This window comes from Scyliorhinus canicula, chromosome 1 (assembly GCF_902713615.1).
Source record: "Scyliorhinus canicula chromosome 1, sScyCan1.1, whole genome shotgun sequence".
In the NCBI taxonomy this organism is placed as follows: domain Eukaryota; kingdom Metazoa; phylum Chordata; class Chondrichthyes; order Carcharhiniformes; family Scyliorhinidae; genus Scyliorhinus; species Scyliorhinus canicula.
Genome location: NC_052146.1, coordinates 113,034,675 through 113,060,782, shown reverse-complemented (window position 1 = coordinate 113,060,782; position 26,108 = coordinate 113,034,675). Strand labels below are relative to the sequence as shown.

At 45.7% G+C, this 26,108-nt stretch overlaps 1 protein-coding gene across 2 annotated transcripts in view; it reads right to left on the bottom strand.

Moving 5' to 3' along the window:
- The window catches only part of LOC119966427 (ribosomal protein S6 kinase 2 alpha-like), a 491,201-nt gene extending 471,606 nt beyond the window's left edge, over positions 1 to 19,595 (bottom strand). For both annotated transcript variants that reach the window (XM_038798070.1, XM_038798079.1), the window contains exon 1: positions 19,283 to 19,595. In XM_038798070.1, the coding sequence (XP_038653998.1) occupies positions 19,283 to 19,345 (63 nt within the window). In that variant the 5' untranslated portion in view covers positions 19,346 to 19,595. The remainder of the gene's footprint in view (positions 1 to 19,282) is intronic.
- Between the last annotated feature and the right edge of the window lie 6,513 nt (positions 19,596 to 26,108).

Sequence of the window (26,108 nt, the reverse complement as noted above, 5' to 3'; positions counted from 1 at the left end):
ACGGGGTTTGTGAAGGGAAGGCAGTTGAATACAAACGTACGAAGGCTCCGCAATGTTATTATGATGCCGGCTGTGGAAGGGGTGGCGGAGATAGTGGTGGCATTAGATGCGGAGAAGGCCTTTGATAGGGTTGAGTGGGGGTATCTGTGGGAGGTGTTGGAGAGGTTTGGGTTTGGGGAGGGGTTTGTCCATTGGGTGAGGTTGCTCTATGAGGCCCCGATGGCGAGTGTAGCCACGAATAGGAGAAGGTCGGAGTACTTTCGGCTGTACCGGGGGACGAGACACGGGTGTCCCCTGTCCCCCTTGCTCTTTGCGTTGGCAATTGAGCCCTTGGCCATGGCGTTGAGGGAGTCAGAGAACTGGAGGGGTCTGGTGCAGGGTGGGGAGGAGCATTGAGTGTCGCTTTATGCGGACGACCTGTTGCTGTATGTGGCAGACCCAGTGGGGGGATGCCGGAGGTGATGAGGATTCTTAGTGAATTTGGGGGCTTCTCTGGGTATAAGCTGAACCTGGGCAAGAGCGAGTTGTTCGTGGTGCACCCGGGGGATCAGGAGGAGGGGATTGGTGGGCTTCCACTGAAGCAGGCAGGGAAGAGCATCAGGTACCTAGGAGTCCAGGTGGCTGGGAGCTGGGGGGCCCTGCATAAGCTCAACCTCACAAGGTTGGTGGAGCAGATGGAGGAGGAGTTCAAAAGGTGGGATATGTTACCGCTGTCACTGGCGGGGAGGGTGCAGTCCGTTAAGATGACGGTGCTCCCGAGGTATTTGTTCCTGTTCCAGTGCCTCCCCATCCTTATCCCGAAGGCCTTTTTTAGGAGGGTCAACAGGAGTATTACGGGATTTGTGTGGGCGCATAGGACTCCGAGGGCGAGAAGTGTGTTCCTGGAACGGGGCAGGGATAGGGGGAGGGCTGGCGTTGCCCAACCTCTGTGGGTACTATTGGGCTGCCAACGCAGCGATGGTGCGTAAGTTGCTAATGGACGGGGAAGGGGCAGCATGGAAGAGGATGGAGGTGGCGTCCTGCGTGGGCACGAGCCTGGAGGCACTGGTAACGGCGCCGCTGCCGCTCCCTCCAACGAGGAATACCATGAGCCCGGTGGTGGCGGCTACCCTCCAAAATTTGGGGGCAATGGAGACGGCATCGGGGAGAAGTGGGGGGCTCGATGGAGGCCCCTATACGGGGGAACCATCGGTTTGTCCCAGGGAGCATTGATGGCGGATTTCTGGGCTGGCACAGGGTAGGGGTTAGGAGGTTGAGGGGCCTGTTTGTGGAGGGGAGGTTCGCAAGCTTGGGGGAGTTAGAGAGGTTTGGGCTCCCCCCGGGGAACATATTTAAGTACATGCAGGTTAGGGCGTTTGCCAGGCGACAGGTGGATGGGTTCTCCTTGCTGCCCCCACGAGGGGTACGGGACAGGGTGCTCTCGGGGGTGTGGGTTGGAGGAGGGAGGATTTCGGACACATACCGGGTAATGCAGGAGGTAGATGAGGCCTCGGTGGAGGAACTGAAGGGCAAATGGGAAGATGAGCTGGGTGAGGAGATTGAGGAGGGGACGTGGGCGGATGCCCTGGAGAGAGTGAATTCCTCCTCTTCCTGTGCGAGGCTTAGCCTTATACAGTTCAAGGTGCTGCATAGGGCCCACATGACTGGGACAAGGATGAGTAGGTTTTTCGGGGGCGAAGACAGGTGTGCTAGGTGCTCGGGGAGCCCGGCGAACCACGCCCATATGTTCTGGGCATGCCCAGCGCTGGGGGAGTTTTGGAAGGGGGTAGCAAGGACGGTGTCGAGGGTGGTGGGAGGGAGAACTGTGTATTTGTTAGCAGTTGCTTTTGTAGTTGGGTGGGTGTTGTTCTTGGGTTTTTACCATGGTTGTTTTGTTAATATTGTTTTGTTGTTTATATTTTGTGAAAATCTTAATAAAAATTATTTTTAAAAAAACATAACAAGGAATCAATAAGTCTCCAATGGGATGGAAGCGGCACAATAGCACAGTGGGTAGCACTGTTGCTTCACAGCTCCAGGGTTGATTCGCAGGTTGGGTCACTGTCTGTGGGGAATTTGCTCTTTCCCCCTGAGTCTGCATGGGTTTCCTCCGGGCGCTCTGGTTTCCTCCCACAAGTCCTGAAAGACGTGCTGTTAGGTAATTTGGACATTCTGAATCTTCCCTCTGTGTACCCGAACAGGCACCGGACTGTGACGACTAGGGGCTTTTCACAGTAACTTCATTGCAGCGTTAATGTAAGCCTACTTGTGACAATAAAGATTATTATTATAAAAGATAAAAGGTGGTAAAGGGAGAAATGGGGCTTATTAGGCACATAAAAGCAGATCTATATGAAAAAGCACATGGCCGAGATAATAAATGGGTAATTTTCATTTTCCAAGGAAGATGCTGCCAAGTCATAGTGAAAGAGGGGGTAGTCAAAACATTGGATAAGCTAAAAACTGATGAAGAGGAGATAATAGGCTGCTGTACATAAGTTATAAATTGCTAGGACCAGATGAAATGCACCCAAGACTATTGGGGGAAGTAGATGTTCAAATTGTGGAGGATCTGGTCAAAATCTTCCAATCCTCCTTGGATACAGAAGTGGTGCCAGATAACTGGATAATTGCATATGTTACATAATTAATTATTCAAGAAAAAGTACAAGGATAAGCCCAGCAACTACAGATCCATCAGTTTAACTTTGGTGTTGAGAAATTGCAAATGCAATGTTAGCATTTATGTCGAGAGGACTAGAATACAAGAGCAGTTGTGCACTTCTGAGGCTGTATAAGGCTTTGATCAGACCCCATTTGGAGTATTGTGAGCAGTTTTGGGCCCCGTATCTAGGAAGTATGTGCTGGCTTTGGAAAGGGTCCAGAGGAGGTGCACAAGAATGACCCCTGAAATGAAGAGCTTGTCATATGAGCAGTTGAGGACTCTGGATCTGTACTCATTGGGAGTTTAGAAGAAGGAGGGGAATCTTATTGAAACTTACAGGATACCGTGAGGCCTGGATAGAGTGGACATGGAGAGCATGTTTCCACTCGAAGAAAAACTCGAACCCAATGGTCACAGCCTCAGACTGAAGGGATGATCCTATAAAACTGAGATGAAGAGGAATTTCTTCAGTCAGAGGGTGGTGAATCTCTGGGACTCTTTGCTACACAAGGCTGTGGAGGCCGAATCATTTGAGTGTCTTTAAGCAGAAATGGATACATTCTTGATTAATTAGCGGATCAAGGGTTATGGGGAGAAGCCGGGAGAATGGGATGAAAAACATCAGCCATGATTGAATGGCGGAGGAGACACGATGGGCCAAATGATCTAATTATGCTCCTATGTCTTATGGTCTTATGGGAAGCTTTTAGAAACAACAATATAGCTCTAAATTAAAAATCACTTAGGCAAATGTGGCTTGATTAAGAAAAGCCAGCACAGATTTGTTAAGGGAAAATTGCACTAACTTCCCTGGGTTTTCGAATGAGGTAACAAAAAGGTTTTCCTTTTTATTCATTAATTTATTTCCCAGCTCCAATTCCCCTTGAATTGAGGCCATTTCAGAGCCAACCGTTGGTGACGGCTATGCAGTTGATGTGGTATACATGGATTTCCAAAAGACATTTGATAGAGTCCCACATAAAAACAAAGTTAGAGCCCATGGATTGAATGGGACAGCATCAGCGTGGATATGGAATTGGCTGAGTGAGAGAGAGTAAGCAACGTTTTGTGGTGGAGTTCTTTTTCAAACTGGAGGAAGGTATACAGTGGGGTTCCAGGGAATGGCGTTTTTCTTGTATATTAATGGCTTAGATTTGGATGCACAGAGCACAGCATTAAAATTTACAGGAGACACAAAATTTTAAAGTGTTGTTGCCTGGGAAGAGAATAGTGATAAACTTCAAGATGATATAGACAGGCTGCTGGAATGGGTGACCAAATGGCAGATGTCTAGTGCAAAAGTGTGAAATATTAATGTTGGTCCAAAGAACAAGGTGAGGCAATATAAAATAAAGGGTAAAATTATAAAGAAGCAGAGACCTGGGAGTACAAATCATTAAAAATGGAATGGTTGGTTAAGGAAGTAGTTAATAAAGCATATGGAATCCTGGGCTTTATATGTATGGACACAAAGTACAAAATCATTAAAAAGTCATACTAAACCAGTACAGAACACTCGGTCTCAGCTGGAGTATTGTGTCAGATTCTGGGCACTACACTTCAGAAAGGATGTGAAGGTTGCAGAAAAGATTGACAAGAATGGCTCCAGAAATGAGGAACTTCACCTACGTGGATAGGTGAAGCTGGAGCTGCTCTCGTTGGGAAAAAGGTTGAGAGGAGATATGATAAGAGGTGTTCAAAATCATGAGGGGTCTGGACCAAATAGAAAGGGAAAAACTATTCCCATTGATGGGGGATTGAGAACCAGAGCACACCGATTTAAGGTGATTGGTAAAAGAAGCAATGGTAAAATAAGCAACGGCAACAAGAGGAAAACGTGTTTAAGCCACAATAGGTTAGGATCTGGAAAGAGCTGTATCAGTGTGGAGGAGGCAGATTCAATTGAGACCTTTGAAAAAGAATTGGACAATTAGCTGAAAAGAAAGTATTTGCAGGGCTATATAAAAAAGGAAGGATAGTGGAACTCAGTTAGTTGCTCTTGCAAAGAGCCACCATGACAGGGAAATTGGTTTAATTCTGTGTTGTAACCACAATGAATAACACCAATATAAGTTACTTTTTTCATCACAGGGTCACAAAATACGATTACATTAACTTGGAATTTGTCCTGCTTGCTCAATGTGCCATATTTTCAGAAGCTTTTACACCTTCTTCCAGTGTTGTCCAGCAGTAGGGTTTAGAAAACATTATCCTTCCTTGTGCCATGCAGCAAGTGTCTCTGGGACATGTATCCATTTGTTGTTACATTCCATCTACTAGGTATTAGTCAACAATGAGTCACTTGTGGACTTATAATTCCTTTGATAAAACTAATGACATGTAGCTGCTATTCTTATAGGCTTCTGCTGCTTATCAAGAAAACCAAGGGAAGCATCCTACATATTCAAGTAAAACAATGCAATGAATTTGCTACATCACGTAGTTTAGGGCAGGGGACCCACAGATGCACTGTAGTTTACCAAAACCCTTTAGCTTCCACTAAGTTGCATTTGAATTGAAAAGAGCCACTGATCTGAGACAATGTCTCAACACAATTTCATAAATATCAATTACAATGCAACAGCTAAAAGATAAGCCATATGCAACCACATCTTTAATTTAATAGTGATGTCATGTGAGAAGATCTTCCATGCAGCCACCAACTGTTTCATTTCTGTTGCATTAAAGGACACATTTTCGTGATGATCAGGGTAGTTGAATATTGTATTCTTCTCAAAGAACCATGACAAAGTTGTTTAATGAGTGAATGGACAACTCAAGAATATGATATCAACATTGTTCAATCTCTGGTCGATTGAACACAGGCGTGCCTCAACCAAGAGATCACAGCGGAGTCAGAGACCTGAATGATCAAGTAATTCATTCACAAAGTAAGTTATAATTTCAAAGGATGCTAGAGAAGGCGGTTAAGACTAGAATCAACAAGCCCAAAATCCTGTGAAATTATATTACAAAATAGTACAACTGTACCCAATGGTCTCAGATTCTATTCACTATGCGGGATGCTTAAGAATTTATAACCTCAAATTGGTTTCTCTCATGTCAGTCAAAGAATTATTAAGAATAATATTTTGCGGGGAAGCACACTGACGCAGTGGATAGCACTACTGTCTCACGGCGACGACGACCCAGGTTCAATCCCGGTTCTGGGTCACTGTCTGTGTGGAGTTTGCACATTCTCCCTGTGCTTGCATGGATTTCACCCCCACAATCCAAAGATGTGCAGGGTAGGTGGATTGGCCATACTAAATTGCCGCTTAATTGGAAAAAATTAATTGGGTACTCAATTTTTTTTTAAATAATAATAATAATATTTTGCCTAGCGACACCCATTCTTAAGCTCATGCAGTTCTTTTAGGATTTCACAAATAATGATTGCTGGAAGTGTAGAAATATTTTCAGAATTAGCAGAGAACAAACAGACTCCACACTTAAAACAATTGGGATGTTTACTGAAGTACTGTACTCAACAGTACTTTAGTTCATACAATTGTTTTAATGACAAAATTGACCATTTTAAGGAAATTTTTCTTGTGTGTTTCAGTGAAGTCAAACAATTACTATAGTTTAGTTAACTTAATCAGTGTTAATGGAAAACTGGTAAACTCGCTGTTGAATTTTCGGCAAGAGAAAGACTCTCAGCAATGAGGAGGAAAGATTCTAAGAGAGGGCTAAACCAATTATGGCTAACAAAGGAAGTTGAGGAGTGCATTAACCTGAAAGAAAAAGCATATAAGGAGGCCAAAGACAGTGATAGTCCCAAAGGCATGGATAAATTCAGAATCCAGCAAAGGAGGACTAGAAAGATAATAAAGAGAGAAAATAAAGTACGAGGGCAAATTAGTGAGGAATATAAAAACTGACAATAAGAGCTTCTTTAAATATATAAAAAGGGAAGAGAGGTAAAAAAGAACATAACCCTCTTGGAAAATGAATCCAGGGAGATGGTTATGGGAACAAGGAAATGACAGAGGAGTTAATCAGATATTTGGATCAGTCTTTATGGTGGAAGATACTTCGAGCATCCCATTAATACTAAAGAGTACTGGGGAACAACTAAATACCATCACCATCAATGGAGAAGCAATATTAGACAAACAATTGGGGTTAAAGACAGGTAAATCCCCAGGCCCTGGTGGCTTGCAGCTTAGCATTCTAAAAGAAGTAGCTACAGACATAATGGATGTATTGGTTGTAATTTTCCTAAAGTTCTTGGATTCTGGAGAAGTACCAGAGGATTGGAAAACCACCAATGTGACACCCCTATTCAAAAAGGGAGGGAAACGAAAAGCGGGTAACTATAGGTCAATTAGCTTAACATCTATTGTTGGAAAAAATTTGTAATTATTAAGGAAGTAATAGTAGCACTTTTGAAAAATCATAATATAATCAAGCAGAATCTGCACAGCTTCATGAAAGGGAAAATCGGGCCTGACTAATTTATTAGAATTTTTCAAGTATGTCTCAGCCAGAGCGAATGGGAGGAACCAGTAGATGTATTGTCTTTGGACTTCGGAAGGCATTTGACAAGATATCTCACAAAATGTTAAGTCATAAGAGCCTATGGTGTTGGAGGTTGTATACTGGCATGGATAGAGACTTTGTTAACGGACAGGATCAGTGCTGAGACCACATCTGTTCACAATATATATTACTGTTTGGAGGAAGAAAGTGAATGTACTGTAGCCGAATTTGCAAACACAAAAATTGACAGAAAGGCAAGTTGTAAAACCGATACAAACAGTTTGCAAAGAGAGATTTGATTAATTAAGTAAATGGGCCATTATTTCATTGGAGATAGTTTACAGAAGATTCAGTAAGATGATTTCCAGTATGGCGGGATTGTCTTATAAATAAAGTTTAAACAGGTTGGGAATCTACTCATTGGAATTTAGAAGAATGAAAGGTGATTTCATTGAAACATATAGGATAGGATTCTTAAGGGGCTTGACAGGGTAAATGCTGAGAGGATGCTTCCCCTCATGGGAGAGTCTTGGACCGGAGGGCAGTGTCTCAGAATAAAGGGGTGCCAAATTAAGATTGAGATGATGAGGAAATTTTTTTCTTGGAGAGGTGAGTCTTTGGAACTCTGCCCCCACAGCTCTCTGTAGTAACGAGTGATTGTGTCTAATTAAGGCTGAGATAGGTAGATTCTTAATTAGTAAGGAAATCAAGGGTTACAGGCAAACGGCAGGAAAGTGGACATGAGGAATGTCGGATCAGCCATGATCCTATTGAATGGCAGAGCAGGCTTTAGGGGCCGAACGGCCTACTCCTGTTCCTATTTCTTATGGTCTTAATTCAAATGAAAATTTCTATTCACGCAAACCAGGAAGAATAGGAAGAGTTATGTTCCATGGAGCATTGCAAAACATCCAAATAATAACACCCTATCGTCACTGCAATCAAAGGGTCAAATTGAGGGGTGGCATGGTGGTGCAGTGGTTAGCACTGCTGCCTCACGGCGCCAATGACCCGGATTCGATCCCATTCTCCGGGTCACCATCCGTGTGGAGTTTGCACATTCTCCCTGTGTCTCTGTGTCTGACCACCACAATCCAAAAAAGATGTGCAGGGTAGATGAATTGGCCATGCTAAATTGCCCCTTAATTGGGAAAAAAAACATTTTTAAGGGGCATATTGGGTACTAGTAACATGACAGTGACAGAAAGAATGAAACACTGTCAATTCCGTAAGTATTCACTTCACTAAGTTTCCACACAGGAAGCTTTGGATGTAGGCTTTTCCCAGAATATTTTTAAAAATACAGTAATAGACCATTAATTTATAATACATTGGAGGACCTTTTTTACTGTACCCAATGGTTGTTATTAGTGCCTGATACTTGCAGTCTTGAAATGGAAAGGGCTTTGGAATAAAAAGGGCTGTTACTTATCCAGGATTACCAAACATTAAATATCCTTCTTACAGGACTTGGGAATGTTTGTGTGTCAGGTCAGAACATCAGGGCCATGCTGATCAGCTGACACTGTCAACTCCATCAGAGACATTCTATAACACAGATCACACATTTCTCATATCAGAAAATGCCAGCCACTTAAGACTGCAATGCCATGTAGCTGATATTTTTCTTTTAAAATTCAACATAACAGAAAGGGCCAGACAGCTCAATTGACTTGCTGGCTAGCGTGGAGTTGAGAATAATGCCAACTCGGGTTTGATTCCTGTTCTGGCTGAGACATGCCTTCCAGCCATGCCTTAGAGAGAGGAAGGAAATGGCAAAACTACCACTAAAAAAAGGCCAACAGCATCTTCAAACAATGAGACAAGGAACTGCCTTCAGGCAAAGCCCACATGAATGAATAACAAAGAACAATTTGTATTTATACAACACATTTAATGTAATATGTTCTAAGGTGATTCACAGGTGCATGGTAAAATAAAATTTGACACCAAGACACAAGACAATATTAGGGCAGACCGCCATTAGCCTGATCACAGAGGCAGGTTTTAAACATCCTTGGCGGGATGCTCAAGAGAGCAGAATGAAAGTGCAGATATCGGTAGGTTGTGGGCTAAAGGAGATTACAGAAATAGAGGGAGTATAGTCATGGAGGAACTCAAAAACAAGGATGAGAAATTCAAATTTCATACAGGAGCCAATGTAGTCAGGCACAAGTAAGGACATTGACAAAGTTTTGGGTGACCTCAAGTTTCTGAAGAGTGGAACATGGGAAATCAGTCAGGCACGTGCTGGAATAGTCACGTCCAGAGGTAAAACATGCGTAGATAAAAGCTTCAGAGACAAATGAGCTGAGGTAGGCCAGAGTATTAATGATCTGGAAGAAGGAACTGAAGGCACTGTTGCTACATTTTGCAGAAGATACAAAGATTTGTAGAGGGACAGGTCATATTGAGGAATTTGGACAGGGTAGGAGAATACAATGTGGAAACAATGTCGTTGTCGTCGCCGCCATCGCCGCCATCATCATTTATTTTCACAAGTAGGCTTCAATGAAGTTACTGTGAAAAGCGCCTAGTCGCCACGGGAATGGAACCCGCGCTACTGCCTTGTTCTGCATTGAGGGCTTTGGGTCTGTACTTGTCGGAGTTTAGAAGGGTGAGGGAAGAATCTTATTGAAACTTACAGAACACTGCGATGCCTGGGTAGCATGGACCTGGAGAGGATGTTTCCACTTGTAGGAAAAACTAGAAGCAGAGGACACAATCGCAGACTAAAGGGACAATCCTTTAAAACAGAGATGATGAGGAATTTCTTCAGCCAGAAGGTGGTGAATCTGCGGAACTCTGCCGCAGAAGGCTGTGCAGGCCAAAACACTGAGCATCTTTAAGACAGAGATAGCTAGGTTCTTGATTAGTATGGGGATCAGGGGTTATGGGGAGAAGGCAGGAGAATGGGGATGAGAAAAATATCAGCCATTATTGAATGAGGAAGCAGACTCAATGTGCTGAGTGGCATAATTCTGCTCCTATGTCTTATGATCTTATGTTTTTATAGAGTTGGCCAATATTTTATGAATGGAAAGAGACAGGTTTATAGTGAGGACTGTAGACAATGGCTTTGGCATTCCCATGTTTAACTGGAGGAAATTTCTGCCCACCCAATACTGGAATCTGGACAATTTGTCGAATACCTTTGGGAGGTGCTACCGAGTTGGGTGTCTTTATTGTACATGTGAAAACTAATGTTGTGTATTTTGGATGATGCTGCTGGGGGGCTTTTGGGGGGGGGGGGGGGGGGGGGGGGGGGGAGAGAAAGAGTATATAGATGTGAAATTGGAGGGTGTAATGAACTCCAATTGGCTTTATTGGTTGGCCAATTGGAGTATGAGCTCCCTCAATGATAGCTCATTGAGGGGGCCCATATAATCACCTGTGTAGGCTTTGTGAGCCAGTCTTAAATTGACTGGACTGCTAGCAGCACTGTTTGTAGCTGCTCCTGTAATATCGTTATTGTAAATAAATATTGGTGTGGTGACGGAACTCCTGCCTCCCGTGGATTACTACAGAGGGCACCCAAGGATAGTTCTTCAGGATGAAGACGAACAAAAAGCAGGAAGAAGCCATTTAGCACCTTGGGGCTGCTCCGCTATTTAATAAGGCCATGGCTGATCTGTTCATAACCTCAAATCTGCATCCCACCTACCCCCGATAACCTATCATCTTGCTTACCAAGAGTCGACACACCTCTGCCTTCAAAATATTCAAAGTCTCTCTTCCTGTAAAGGTGGTGTAAGCAGAGTTCCAAAGACAGACGACACGGAGAACAAATTTCACCTCATCTCAGTTTTAAATGGGTGACCCCCTTATTTTTAAACAGTGACCCTAATTCTTAATTTGCTCACAAAAGGAAACATCCTCTCCAATCCACCCTGCTAAGACTCCTCATGATCAATCAAGTTGCCTCTTACTCTTCCACACTCCAGCATATACAAGCCTAGGCTGTCCAATCTTTCCTCTAAAACAACTAATCCATTCCAAGTATTAATCAGGTACGGCAAGGTAAAGTCGACATAGTCCCAGATGACCATAGGCTGCTTTCCCCTTCAAGGGAGGGAACTGACTGGTGGTGGTTTAACCTATGGATCACCACACCTCAAGGTTGAGAAAGTGGGCCTTCATGAACACGCTCAGCCAGTACTTGAATTGAACCCACGCTGCTGGCCTCGCTCTGCATCACGAACCGGCTGTTCCGCCAACTGAGCTAAGCCGGCTCCATACTCCATGTATACTCCATTTGCCAGATCTTTGCCCACTCACTTAAACCATCTATATCTTTTTGTAGCCTCTAAATGTCTTCACAACTTGCTTTCCTGCCTATTGTTAAGATCCTGGCTGTTACCTCCGTGAATGTCTCAAAACACCAAAGTATAACTTGAAACACTGATTTGTGGTGAATTTTTTTGGAATAATGTGAGGAAGCATGTACAGCTCAGTGAGGAACCAGTCCAGTCGTTGTGTGAACAACTAATAAAGAGTATTTATTAAAGTTAGCATTTATATAGCTCGACTGATCGCTGATAAACAATGTTTTTGATATGGCCATTCGCACCTCAATATATCTAGACTCTCACGGCGGGATTTAACCAAATGGGAACAAACTCCTATAGCAAGAGCGTTTAGCCGCATGTTTCCCAGCGCTTGCAGCAACGAGAAACACAACACATTCCAATGAGAAAGTCCAACCCACTGTCCATGATTAACTAGAAAGGATAAAGATAGTATCAAACTTAAAGAAAAATATGTAATTGTGCAAAGACAAGTGGCTTGACAGATGACTGGACCGAAATAAGGAACAGCAAAGGTTGACTAAAGGATTAATAAGGAGGGAAATATTAGAGCATGAGGGAAAACAATAAGGGCAGCATGGATGGTACCTGGGACTTCGATGTTGTGGCCATTTCAGAGACATGGATAGAGCAGGGACAGGAATGGTTGTTGCAGGTTCCGGGGTTTAGGTGTTTTAGTAAGCTCAGAGGAGGGGGCAAAAGAGGGGAGGTGTGGCGCTGCTAGTCAAGGACAGTATTACGGTGGCGGAAAGGATGCTAGATGGGGACTCTTCTTCCGAGGTAGTATGGGCTGAGGTCAGAAACAGGAAAGGAGAGGGCACCCTGTTGGGAGTTTTCTATAGGCCACCTAATAGTTCTAGGGATGTAGAGGAAAGGATGGCGAAGATGATTCTGGAAAAGAGCGAAAGTAACAGGGTAGTTGTTATGGGAGACTTTAACTTTCCAAATATTGACTGGTAAAGATATAGTTCGAGTACATTAGATGGGTCATTCTTTGTACAATGTGTGCAGGAGGGTTTCCTGACACAATATGTTGACAGGCCAACAAGAGGCGAGGCCACATTGGATTTGGTTTTGGGTAATGAACCAGGCCAGGTGTTAGATCTGGAGGCAGGTGAGCACTTTGGAGACAGTGACCACAATTCGGTGACCTTTACATTAGTGATGGAAAGGGATAAGTATACCCCGCAGGGCAAGAGTTATAGCTGGGGGAAGGGCAATTATGATGCCATTAGACATGACTTAGGATGTGTAGGTTGGAGAAGTAGGCTGCAAGGGTTGGGCACACTGGATATGTGAAGCTTGTTCAAGGAACAGCTATTGCATGTTCTTGATAAGTACGTACCAGTCAGGCAGGGAGGAAGGGGTAGAGCAAGGGAACCGTGGTTTACCAAAGAAGTGGAATCTCTTGTTAAGAGGAAGAAGGAGGCCTATGTGAAGATGAGGCGTGAAGTTTCAGTTGGGGCGCTTGATAGTTACAAGGAAGCGAGGAAGGATCTAAAGAGAGAGCTAAGACGAGCAAGGAGGGGACATGAGAAGTCTTTAGCAGGTAGGATCAAGAAAAACCCAAAAGCTTTCTATAGGTATGTCAGGAATAAAAGAATGACTAGGGTAAGAGTAGGGCCAGTCAAGGACAGTGGTGGGAAGTTGTGTGTGGAGGCTGAGGAGATAAGCGAGATACTAAATGAATACTTTTCGTCAGTATTCACTCAGGAAAAAGATAATGTTGTGGAGGAGAATGCTGAGACCCAGGCTATTAGAATAGATGACATTGAGGTGCGTAGGGAAGAAGTGTTGGCAATTCTGGACAAGGTGAAAATAGATAAGTCCCCGGGGCCTGATGGGATTTATCCTAGGATTCTCTGGGAAGCCAGGGAAGAGATTGCTGAGCCTTTGACTTTGATTTTTATGTCATCATTGGCTACAGGAATAGTGCCAGAGGACTGGAGGATAGCAAATGTGGTCCCTTTGTTCAAGAAGGGGAGTAGAGATAACCCCGGTAACTATAGGCCGGTGAGCCAAACGTCTGTTGCGGGTGAAGTCTTGGAGAGGATTATATACGATTTATAATCATCTAGATAGGAATAATATGATTAGGGATAGTCAGCATGGTTTTGTGAAGGGTAGCTCATGCCTCACAAACCTTATCGAGTTCTTTGAGAAGGTGACTGAACAGGTAGACGAGGGTAGAGCAGTTGATGTGGTGTATATGGATTTCAGTAAAGCGTTTGATAAGGTTCCCCACGGTCGGCTATTGCAGAAAATACGGAGGCTGGGGATTGAGGGTGATTTAGAGATGTGGATCAGAAATTGGCTAGCTGAAAGAAGACAGAGGGTGGTGGTTGATGGGAAATGTTCAGAATGGAGTTCAGTTATGAGTGGCGTACCACAAGGATCTGTTCTGGGGCCGTTGCTGTTTGTCATTTTTATAAATGACCTAGAGGAGGGCACAGAAGATTGGGTGAGTAAATTTGCAGACGACACTAAAGTCGGTGGAGCTGTAGACAGTGTGGAAGGATGTTGCAGGTTACAGAGGGACATAGATAAGCTGCAGAGCTGGGCTGAGAGGTGGCAAATGGAGTTTAATGTAGAGAAGTGTGAGGTGATTCACTTTGGAAAGAATAACAGGAATGCGGAATATTTGGCTAATGGTAAAATTCTTGGTAGTGTGGATGAGCAGAGGGATCTCGGTGTCCATGTACATAGATCCCTGAAAGTTGCCATCCAGGCTGATAGGGTTGTGAAGAAGGCCTATGGTGTGTTGGCCTTTATTGGTAGAGGGATTGAGTTCCGGAGCCATGAGGTCATGTTGCAGCTGTACAAATCCCTGGTACGGCCGCATTTGGAGTATTGCGTACAGTTCTGGTCGCCTCCTTATAGGAAGGACGTGGAAGCTTTGGAACGGGCGCAGAGGAGATTTACCAGGATGTTGCCTGGTATGGAGGGAAAATCTTATGAGGAAAGGCTGATGGACTTGAGGTTGTTTTCGTTAGAGAGAAGGTTAAGAGGTGACTAATTAATAGAGGCATACAAAATGATCAGAGGGTTAGATAGGGTGGACAGTGAGAGCCTTCTCCCGCGGATGGAGGTGGCTAGCACGAGGGGACATAGCCTTAAATTGAGGGGTAATAGATATAGGACAGAGGTCAGAGGTAGGTTTTTTACGCAAAGAGTGGTGAGGCCGTGGAATGCCCTACCTGCAACAGTAGTGAACTCGCCAACATTGAGGGCATTTAAAAGTTTATTGGATAAGCATATGGATGATAATGGCATAGTGTAGGTTAGATGGCCTTTAGTTTTTGACTTCCCATGTCGGTGCAACATCGTGGGCCAAAGGGCCTGTACTGCGCTGTATCGTTCTATGTTCTATGTTCTAATAAAAAGGCACCTAGGTTAGATGGGGGCCCAAGCAGGGAATGCGCAGACGAGGCCGCACATAGCTCCCTTTTGTGCACCGAGGAGCACCGCTTGCCATTTTTAAATGGCACCCGATCTCTAGAGCTCCTGAAGCGATCCCCACCCCCCCCGCCAAACACACTATGGGAGGGTGCCCGTACCCCCGACCCAAACACGCGCGCAGGGGACCCCCGGCCCAATCGCCACTGTGCAAAAATGCCAGCTTGGCATCATAGCAGTGCCAACCTGCCCCCCCCGGTAGTGCCACCTGGACGAGCGGTCTCGCTTTAAAATGCAGATTTGCCAAAGTCCACAATGTTATAAATGCTATAAAAACTCAATCTGTTTTTATATTGCTGGCTCACTTTCCCCCATGCTCTAATGCTTCCCTCCTTATTAATCCTTTAGTCATCCTTTGCTGGTCCTTATATTCGGTTCAGTCATTTGACAAGCCACCTGTCTTTGCACAATTGCATGTTTTTTTACTATCTTTAACCTTTCTAGTTAATCATGGATGGTGGATTGGACCTTCTCATTGGAATTTATTTATTCTGTGCATTCTGAAATAGCCCCTTAATTGTTTGCTGCTGCACCTCTATTGACCTATCCCTTAAACTAATTTGCCAATTCACTTTAGCCAGCACAGCTTTCAGGTCTCATAATTGACGTTATTTAAGCTTAAACATATAATCTCAGAACCACTCTATTCTCTCCCTCAAACGGAATGGAAAATTCAATCATATTATGGTTGCTGCTACCTAGGAGTACCTTCCCTGTGAGATTATTTACTCCCATTTACACAATACCGGTCTAACATAGTTGGCGTAAGGTACAAAGGTAACTGTGCAGAGCAGGAAGAAAAGCTGAAAGAAATGCTCTGGCTAAATTCGATACAAAAGAATAAAATGAGGAAAGAGCAGTCCCACCCAGCCTGACCATGAATGGTGTAGCGATGTGGGCGGATGGGGTGATCAACAATGCCAAAGGCTGCAGATGGTTCAAAGAAGAACAAGAAAGTATAGTCCACTTTTTCCTTTGTGCCTTTCATAAGAGCAGTTTTGGTTCAGTGCTGGTGTGGAAGCCTCAATAGGTGGATTTAAACATGGAGTTTGGGGAAAGATGGTTACAGGTTTGGGTGACAAGAACACATTTAAAAGGATTCTGTTAAGAAAAAGGAAGTTGGAAATGGAGCAATAGCTTGCAGACAGTGAGATCAATTATTTTTTTCTTGAGGAGAGTTACAGACTTGTCAGGTGGCACATTGAGTTGGCATAACTAAAATAATGTATCAGAACATTTTGACTGGATAACTGTGATGAATGTAGGAAATTTTTATATAAATTGATATATATATTATATATATATATATATATATCTGTTGCGGTAATGTTATTAAAATCCTGGGTTAAGGTCATCTATCTGTTGCAGTCATTTTTTTCAATCCTGGTTTAACCTACAGGCAGGCAGTGATCTGCAAAGGTGCAATTAAGATGTTGTAAGAGTGAGATCATCATTAATTCTAACCATGTACGTGTATAGAGAGAGGCTTAATGGACTTATTTATAATTCTTTATTGTCGCAAGTAGATAAATTGAGACATTGGACGGGATTCCCCGATCGCCGATGCCAAATTCACATTCGGCGATCAGCTGGAGAATCACTGCTTGTGCCGAAATCCCGGGGGGGGGGGGGGGGGGGGGGGGGGGTCGAGGGGGGGGGGGGGGGTCAGGGTCGGGGGGGGGTCAGGGTCGGGGGGGGGGGGTCAGGGTCGGGGGGGGGGGTCAGGGTCGGGGGGGGTCAGGGTCGGGGGGGGGGGGTCAGGGTCGGGGGGGGGGGTCAGGGTCAGGGGGGGGGGGTCAGGGTCAGGGGGGGGGTCAGGGTCGGGGGGGGGTCAGGGTCGGGGGGGGTCAGGGTCGGGGGGGGGGGTCAGGGTCAGGGGGGGGGTCAGGGTCAGGGGGGGGGGTCAGGGCGGCACTGCTTTTGCAATGCTCGCCCCCTCAAAACCGGCGTACTCAATGGCCTTAAGATGTCACCACAGGCCCTCTCCCAATGCTCCGCCCCAATGGGTCGAGTTCCCGACAGCACACAACGGTTTCCGTGGACCCCGCATGGCTGCTGCAGACTGTGTCCAGCGCCGCCACAGTCGAGGAGGGGGGGCTTTGGCAAGGGCTGGTAGGGGTGATCCAGGGGTGGCAAGGGGATTACTGGGGATCATTATTTTGCAGGCCGGGTCCGCGTGCGGCCGCGCCATGTTGCATGGCGCAGCCACCACAGGCCATCGGTATGTGCATGCGCGGCTAAGGACCAAACCATTCTCCAGCTGTTTTTGCCGTGGGAGCCAGGAGCTTTACCCAACACGGTTTCAAGCCCCCACCCCCCACCAGTCCCAGAATCGGTGCAGCTGTTGTACCATTTTTTCTGGTGTAAAATGCCACTGTTCCCAAGCCAGCGTCAGCACTTAGTCTGGAAATCGGAGAATCCAGCCCACTGTTTTTAGACTTAGTTAAACAGGCCAGGGAATCTGAGTGGGATAAAGATGATGTAATTAATTGGAGGAGCCAGGTCTGAAGCAGACAGTTTAATTTTTAGTTTCCCAAAGACAGCAAGACTTGCAGCTGGCGTCTGAAAGGGTTTCTCTCTCTAAGCAGACTTTTCCAAGAAATATCTGTCCCGAGAATAGCAAGTATCCCTGTGTTTGATAACACTGTTTACAAGTGGTTTTTGACCTGTGATGGGCTTTGCTTAATTAGAGATAGAGAAGGTATAAGTTTGAAGTTAGTGTTTCCTTTTATTAAGAACTGTTTAATTGTCAATTGTAAGCTATTTTCTGTGATGTTAATGTGGTTTAATCTGTGTTAATAATGTTTCTTTTAATATACCATACACCTATTGGTCAGTGGAATAACTCCTGGAGCGAAATATCCTTTGCTCACAGTTTTACAATTTTCTTTTAAAAGTGTTTGGAGTTCTTTTCCGGTATCCTAACATATGTTGGGGTCTGGTTTGGGATTTTAACAACTGACACTTCTGCACCAAGGTTTCATCCAGCACTGTCTAGGTCCAGACATCAATGGACCACTAAAGCCAAAATACTTTATTAAAACGTTGTAAGGAATTTAATGGATTATACCCCAGTGAGGCTGCAGATTACCACCTCCCCATCCTACTTCCCATCTTCAACTAGAAACAACCTAATATTTTTTGAAGAATTATATGTCTGCAGTATGTCGTTTAACTGGATATAATATGCTCAACCATTTTGCTGTCAGTTTGAATACTTGATTTTTTTTTAAAGAAAATAAAAATGAAGTAATAGATTTAGAAAGTCATAAAACACTTAATTCTGCTACGTCAGATTCTGATTCACAAGCGAACTGTAATGGTGTATCCATCAGTCGGTTTACAGTAATACTGCCCCGATCCGATTTCCTCCTCCAGGAAATGTTGATTCGGTTTCATATATTTCTACTTTCGTTCAACATCCAGCTGTTCATTTTCTAAGCTCTGCTGCTCATCTCCAGAAGGATGCAATAAAATTATTCCAATGCATTAAGGTTCTACTTACACTCCCTCACCCTCCTGCCCATTGTGTCTATGAACAAATATTTCATCATCACTCAGGTTTTCATTCTACACGAGGGGGGTTCTGGTCATCACGGAGTGTTTGGCAAATCATTATTTTGATTGGAAAGGGAAAATCATGGGAGAGGAATCCATCTGGTAGCTGTAGGGCGCAAGGTCATAAGTGCATTCAATAAAAATGTTTATAATGTCATGGGAGCCACGGTCCTTTTTCCTGTGTGTCATTCTCATCACAAGCACCACGGTGCTGTAATATGTGACATAATCCAGGTCACTGTATTTGCCAAATAAAACAGGTTTGCCAAATAATTTTTATACCGATGATGCCCCCTTTAAAAATGTAATTTTTGTTCCATGTAAAACTTAACAATTCCCAACATTATTGAAGTAAGCAAAATCCAAAGTTAGAGGCAGACACCAGACAAAATTACACAAAGAAGATAGAGTAACACAAAGCATGTAACTGCCAAGCGTCCAGGTTTGTTTAAAAAAAAGTCAATTATTACCACGGTGTGGCAACATAACCAGCATTTACAATGCCATCCGAATTGCTATTTTGCGGACTCGACACCTGCACTCGTTAAATTTAAAGTGCGCTTCGAGTCGTGATTTTCTATTTCAGATGGAACTGTGATTTCAGTGAATCCCCCGTTGCAAAGTGCGAGGGATGGTTGAAGCCCGCCCTTCAAGTGGAGAGGAAATCCCCCCGCCCCCAACAGAGATCGTTCACATTGGACCTTCTCGGGTCAGCCTCACTCCATCCCGATCCGCAGGCGCTGGTTTAGAAGCATCGCCCAGGAATTGACATTTCCCTCTAGGGTGAGTTCCTACTCCCAAGGTCTGTTAATTACCCACTGCAAATAGTTACCTCGGTCTCCAGGTGAACCAGGTCCACTTTGGGCCAAGGACCAGCTAACTGTGCCAACGGCATCCTGCGACCGGCTGACGATACGGGACGAGAGGCGAATGAATCCCTGTCGGGCTGTGTTTCCGGAGAGTTGTCCCGTTCTCGCCGAGCTCTGTCCCGAAATGGGTCCGGTAGGGAGGTATCTGCACACAGGACTGGCGCCTGGTCACTTTATCCCGCGGGGTGGAGTGGGGTGAGAAGGGCTCCAAGTGCCGTGTTCTCAACCCTGTCTTGTGCACGCGAGCTCCGATCACCAACCGCCGCTCCAGCTCGAGCTCACTCGCGCGCCTGCCCCCACCTCACGTCATCGCGTCGGGCGACGTCTGGACGAGTTGCCATAGCGCAGGCAGGTCCTGTGTGTGTGTTCGTGGGACAGACTCCAGCTTCCCAGAGCACTGGCCGCGGGCGGCGTTATCATAAACTGTTACCGCACAGAAAGAGGCCAACGGGCCCGCCATATCTGTGTCGGCCCTTTGAACGATAAATCCCAAATAGTACCGCACCTCTGCTAATTAGTTCTAAACAACTTCATGTCCAATTGCTTTTTCAAAGTTGTTGTGCAATCTGCTCCTTCAGATCTCAGCACAGCGTGTGAAGAAATGTTTCCCCATTTCCTATTCAGTTCTTTTGCCAGTTATTTAAAATGACCCCTGGATGCTGACTCACTTGCCTGCGGAAATAATTTCTCCACATGTGCTCGACTGAAATATACAATTTCGAATCCCTCTATTTGGTCTCCTCTGCTCTGAGAACAGTAATAACATTTATCTATATAGGGCCTTTAACATAATAAAATGTCCCACGGTATTTCGCAGGAGCATAATAAAACAAAGTAGGACCTCAGGGTTACAGCGGCCAGAATGTGAGAGACTAGCCAGGAGTGTTGGGATATTTAACAAAAAGAGAAAATGCTGGACAATCCCTGCAGGTCTGACAGCATCTGTGGAGAGAGAACTGACCTTAACGTTTGAAGTCTGCATAATGTTTTCAAGAGAACAACTGGAGGGGGAGAGAAAAATGACAGATCCAGAGGGATTTCACAATTTTTCACCTTCGTGCATCAGGCTTGCCATAATCACATGACATCTGAGGTCACCTTTGTGCTAAAAGCTTAAGAACAAAAGTGACTTCAGCCATCACTTGGAACCTGGTATCAGGACTATGCAGCAGAAATTGAGTGGATTTTCACAACTGTTATAAGAAAACAGTAAGAAGTCTCACAACACCATGTTAAAGTCCAACACGTCTATTTGAAATCACAAGTTTTTGGAGTGCTGATCCTTCATCAGGTGAAGTAGAAACATAAGAAAACAGAATAATTAAGACTTCGAGCTGCAACTTTCTACTTGTCATTGATTGCAGTGTGAGTCACTATGGGTTTGAATATACCAAAACCTGCTGATTTCGTGATGAGGGAAAATTTGAGAATGAGTTGGAAATTCTTCCTGTCTAGTTAGTAGAACAATGAAATTGCCACATAATTAAACAACAAACCCAAATAAATAAGAGTTAACAGTGCTGGGGAAAGAGTGCTACAAGCTATTTGGCACCTTAAACCTTACCAAGGAGTCAAAAAGCCAGTTTCGTGAATTTTAAAAACCTACTTTAAACCCTCCATCAATGTTATTTATGAATGCTATGTGTATAACATTAGAACTCAGGAAGAGTTGATCAGTAAGGAACTGCACTGAGACGTCTAGCTGAATCTTGAGTTGGGGCAGCTGAACGATGATCTGATTAGAGATAGGATTGTTTTAGGAGCAAGAGATCCCACTGAATGCATATCTGCTGAGCGAGAGAAACTTACTCTTAGAAGAAAGTTATTGACATATGCAGAAGTTCTGAGGTTGTTAATCATCAGCTTGAAGAATAGTAGTGGGAGAATTGATGAGGCTTTGTGCAGTGGCAGTCCAGGCCGTACAAGTGCAAGACGATAGAGAAAAGGAAGAAATATTTACAGAGAGCCAGCACACAGATCAAGGCCAGATGAAAGATGCAAATATTGTGGAGGACCGACATGAATGTGAACCAACATGTCCAGAGTGGAAAAAGCCATGCACTAATGGCTAGGAGCTGAATCACTTTGCATGTGAGTGTTTTGCTGGAAAGAAAAACAAGCCTATAAAGATTGCTACTAGGGTGATGTCAAATGATAAATCACTCTCAACCCCAGAAAGGTAGACACTGTCAAGTCTCACGATAAAAAAATTGTTTGTAGGTGGAGAACAAATGTGTACAGTGCCAGAAGGGCCTGGCCAACCACACCCACATATTTGGGCTAGTCCCAAACTTGCAGGGTTCTGGACAGCCTTCTCCAAGGCAATGTCAAAGGTTGTGGGGGTGAAGCCATACTCAAATGTGACAATCTTCGGGGTATCCGAGTAGCCAGAGCTACACATGAGGAAGAGGGCTAACACCCTTGCTTTCGCTTCCCTAATCGCACGCCAGAGAATCCTGCTCGGCTGGCGATAAGTACCACCCACAGCTGCAGGCTGGCTCACAGACCTATCAGAATTTCTCCACCTGGAGAAGATCAAATATGCCATCCAAGGGTCGGAGGAAGGCTTCCTTACTGCATGGGGGCAATTCATCGGCCTGTTCCAAAACCTGTTTGAGCCCAACAACAGCCAGTAGAGAGGGAAACTGGGAAGTTTAGAAAGGAAAAAGAACGAAAGGCAAGAAGGAATGTCAGGGATGCACACACTTTGGCGGGGGGAGGGGGGCGGGCGAGAAGACAGAGAGCCTGATAGGGTTAAAAAGAAATAAAGCAGAGGGAGTGGGGAGCTCACCCCCCATCCACAAGATGGACACGGTCAAAGCTGACAGAGGGAAAAATGAAAGGTGGGGGGAAAGGGGAGGAACAAGCAGATGGGGGAACACCCTCCCCCCGGATCATGCAGGGAGGGCACTGGCAGGGGGGAGGGGGGGTTTAGGGAGAGGTTATGGTATGCCGAATCAGTCGGCAGCAGTTTGTAAATAGAAATACATAAGAAAAGCCATTTTTATGTATTGTATAATAAAGGAAAACAAACAACAGTGTGCATAATTTTTTTAATGCCGATAAAAAGGTATTTTTCAAAATTGTTTGTGATTATTGGAATGATGATGACAGAAATATAACATCGAATTCATATGAAATGTCAGATAAAAGCTGGTGTCACATGCAACACCATGAGCTTCATAAACCTGTGTGAAGTTGCTCAAAATGGTGACTCAAAAACAAAGCCATCAAAGATAAATTTGAGGTTAAATGAAGGAACAAAGCTCATCCCAGGAGGATAAACTAAGCTGAGAGCCAATGCAATGAGAAAGATTTGCAGTTCCAAGTTGACAACAATAAGCAAAATCCACTGATTTCAGCTAAGACAAGTCAATGGTTGGACTGATAACCCCCCCCCCCCATATACCAGAAGACCTTTGTAGTGTTTTGCAGGGCACAAAGTTATTCCGGTCTTTGAAGCCTTGCTGGTGAATATTATCTTCGAGTAAATGAGACTGTGAGACAAACTCAGCATCTTTGGAGGAGCGTCTAACTGCCCTCAAGTCCAGCCTGAAAGAGAAGATGAATAGAGGAACTTGTAAAGATGGGAGTAATCAAGAAATTGCAAGCTCCTACAGACTGGATTGCAGCATCATAGCAGTAAAAAAAAGGAGGCTGAGTGTGTGCATTGAACCAAAGGACCTCAATGCCTCAATGGTGTGGACTTCCAGTGACGACATGTAGGTGGAGGTCACACTGGGTGGCTCCTGTTAGAGCTTCTGGTTTTACACCCTTTACACCCAGTTTTGAGGAGACAATTTTGAATGATTAGGTATTGGAAAGTCTGAAGAGGTCATAGGATGTTGAAGTTCCAGAAGAAGAATCGGGAAGAAGGGGCGAGCGAAAGTCCGCGGCGAGTTCGGCCGTGAGACCAGCAGAAGGAAAGATGGCGGGTGCGAGCCTGTTGAGTGGGGCCACAGCCATTCCGGTGGATAAGCTGGCCGTAGTGATGGCAGGGAAGTTTGAGCAACTGTTCTCCACGGATTTTGATAGGCATCAAAAAGAGATGATGACCGTGCTCAAGGAGTGGATGGATGAGACTCTTGCTCCGATAAAGGTGGCTTTGATAAAGATGTCGAAGGAGATATGGGAGCAAGGAGAGGGGTTGAAGGGGGTGGAGGAGGCATTGTCACAGCAAAATGACCAGTTCACCGCGATGGGTGAGTAGCTGCGGAGGGTTGTGGAGAGCAATAAAGGGCAAAGAGCCGAAGTGGAAGACTTGGAGAACAGATCACAAAGGCAGAATCTGAGGATCATGATATGGCCTGAAGAGGTGGAGGACCAGAGGCTGACAGATGTTTGCTAAGTTGATGGGGGAGGAGGAGGATCCTTCCCTCTATGAGTTGGACAGGGTCCACTGGTCGCTCCGCCCGAAGCCAAAGAAAAATGAGCCACCGAGGGCTGTGATAGTATGCTTCCACAGTTATCAGGTGAAGGAGAAGGTGTTGAGATGGGCAAAGCTGAAGCAAGACGTGAGATGGGAAGGAATTGGTATTCGGATATACCAGGTTCTAATGACGGAGCTGGCGAGGAGACGGGCGGTCTTTGGTTGGGCAAAGGCAGCATTATGTAAGAGTAACATGAGGTTTGGGGTGGTCTACCTGGCAAAGCTGAGGATGACTCACAACTCTAAGGACTTCTACTTTGAGGAGGCAGAGGTGATCGTAAAAGCTGACGGTGAGATCGTAAAAACTGAGATGAGTTTGGACTTTGATGGTGTCGATCTTTTCCGTTTTTCTTTGTGTATCTCTCTTCTCTTTTTTCTTTTTCTTGGTTTTTGTTTTTACTTATGCTTCTTGCTGTAGTTAGGAAGGGATGGTTTTGGGAATTGGTAGTGATTGTCTGGGATTTGATGTGTTTTTTGTGGGGGGTCTGAGGGATTATTGGGTGGGGAGTTTGGAAGGTTTGGGTGTGGGGGATTTGGGGTTGGTTTGGTTTTTGTGTGGGAGATGGGGCTCTGGAAGAGGCCACCTCGCTAGCAAATGCAGGTTGGCTAGTCAACAGGAGCGAGGTGGGGGGAGAGCCGCGGTCGTTGGCACCTGTATGGACAGGTTTCAGTGGGCCTTGGAAGGTGTGAATGGGGGGGGGGGGGGGGGGGGGGATGAGGATGATACCAGGTGAGGTATTTTCAAGAGGCAGAGATTGGGGGGGTTCTGGCAAGAGGAAGGGGTAGAGGGCTGACCATGACTAGGGGCAGGGTTGGGTCCTATCTGCTGGCAGTTCCTGGAGTAGTGGCAATGGGGGATAGGACGGAGGTGGCGGAGTGTGAGAGATCCCTGGTTGGGCGAGGGTTGGGGGGACTGGTGAAACAGGTGCGAGTCTTCTCGCACTTGAAGAGCTTGAAAGCCGACATAGTTCTGTGACAAGAGACCAATTTGAGGGTGAAGGACCAGGTGAGGCTGAGGAAGGACTGGGTGAGTCAGGTGTTCCATTCGGGCTTTGTTAGCAGGGTCCGAGAGGTGGCGATTTTGGTGGATAAGTGGCGAGGTTTCAGATAGAGAAGGTGGTGGCTGATCAGGAGGGAATGTACGCAAGAGTAACGGGTGCGAGAGTCCGGTTGCGGTGATGCGGAGCTAAGCCGCACGTTCGGTAGCTCCCGCTATTTTTGGTCTTTTGGGCTCTTTTAAGGGCCCGTAGCAGTGCTGGTTGGACTTTTCCCCGTGTGGGAACACTTCCACTGTGCTTATCTGCCAGTGGATGGACTGGACCAGGAGCGGAGCGGTTAAAAAATCGGCTTTGGAGCAGAGAAAGGTGCGAGGCAGAAAAAACAAGATGGCGGCGGGCGGGGAACCGGCAGCATGGCAGCAGTGGGCGCAGGAGCAGCAGGAGCTGCTTCAGCGCTGCTTCAGAGAGCTGAAGGCTGAGATCTTGGAACCGTTTAAGGCCTCGCTGGACAAGCTCATGGCGACTCAGACGGCTCAGGGTGCAGAGATCCGAGAGCCACGGCAAAAGGCCTCGGAGAGCGAGGACGAACTCCTGGGCCTGGCAGTGAGGTGCTCCACAAGAAATGGCTAGCGAGGATGGAGGAGATGGAGAACCGCTCCTGTCGGAAGAACCTGCGGTTTCTGGTCCTCCCGGAGGGGCTGGAAGGTTTGGATTTGGGGGCCTACGTGACAGTGATGCTGAACTCGCTAATGGGCGCGGGGTCGTTCCAGGGGCCCTTGGAGCTGGAGGGTGCCCATCGAGTGCTGTCGAGGAAGCCCAGGCCGAACGAGCCGCCTAGGGCGGTGCTGGTCCGTTTTCACCGCTTCGTTGACCGTGAGTGTGTGCTGAGATGGGCGAAGAAGGAAAGGAGCAGCAAGTGGGAGAATGCAGAGATCAGGATTTATCAGGACTGGAGCGCGGAGGTGGCGAAGAGAAGGGCTGGTTTCAATCGGACGAAAGGAGTGCTTCACAGGAAGGGGGTGAAGTTTGGCCTGCTACAGCCGGCTCGCCTCTGGGTCACTTACAAGGATAGTCAGCTCTACTTTGATTCCCGGAGGAGGCCTGGGCCTTTGTCCAGGCAGAGAAGTTAGACTCGAACTGAGGACTGGGGGGCTGGGGAATGATGTACATAGTCCAGAGGCTTTGTCCTCCTTGGTATCCTTTCGGGTTTTTTTTTATTGGTTGTGTTTGATGATGCCTTTTTGCTTTTTCGCTTTTTGGGGCTGTTATTTATTTACTTATTTGGGTACTTTCTCGTTTTTTTCACCGGTGGAGGGCTGGGAAGCTGTTCGCAGTCCCGCTGGGTCATGTGCCCTTCTTTTT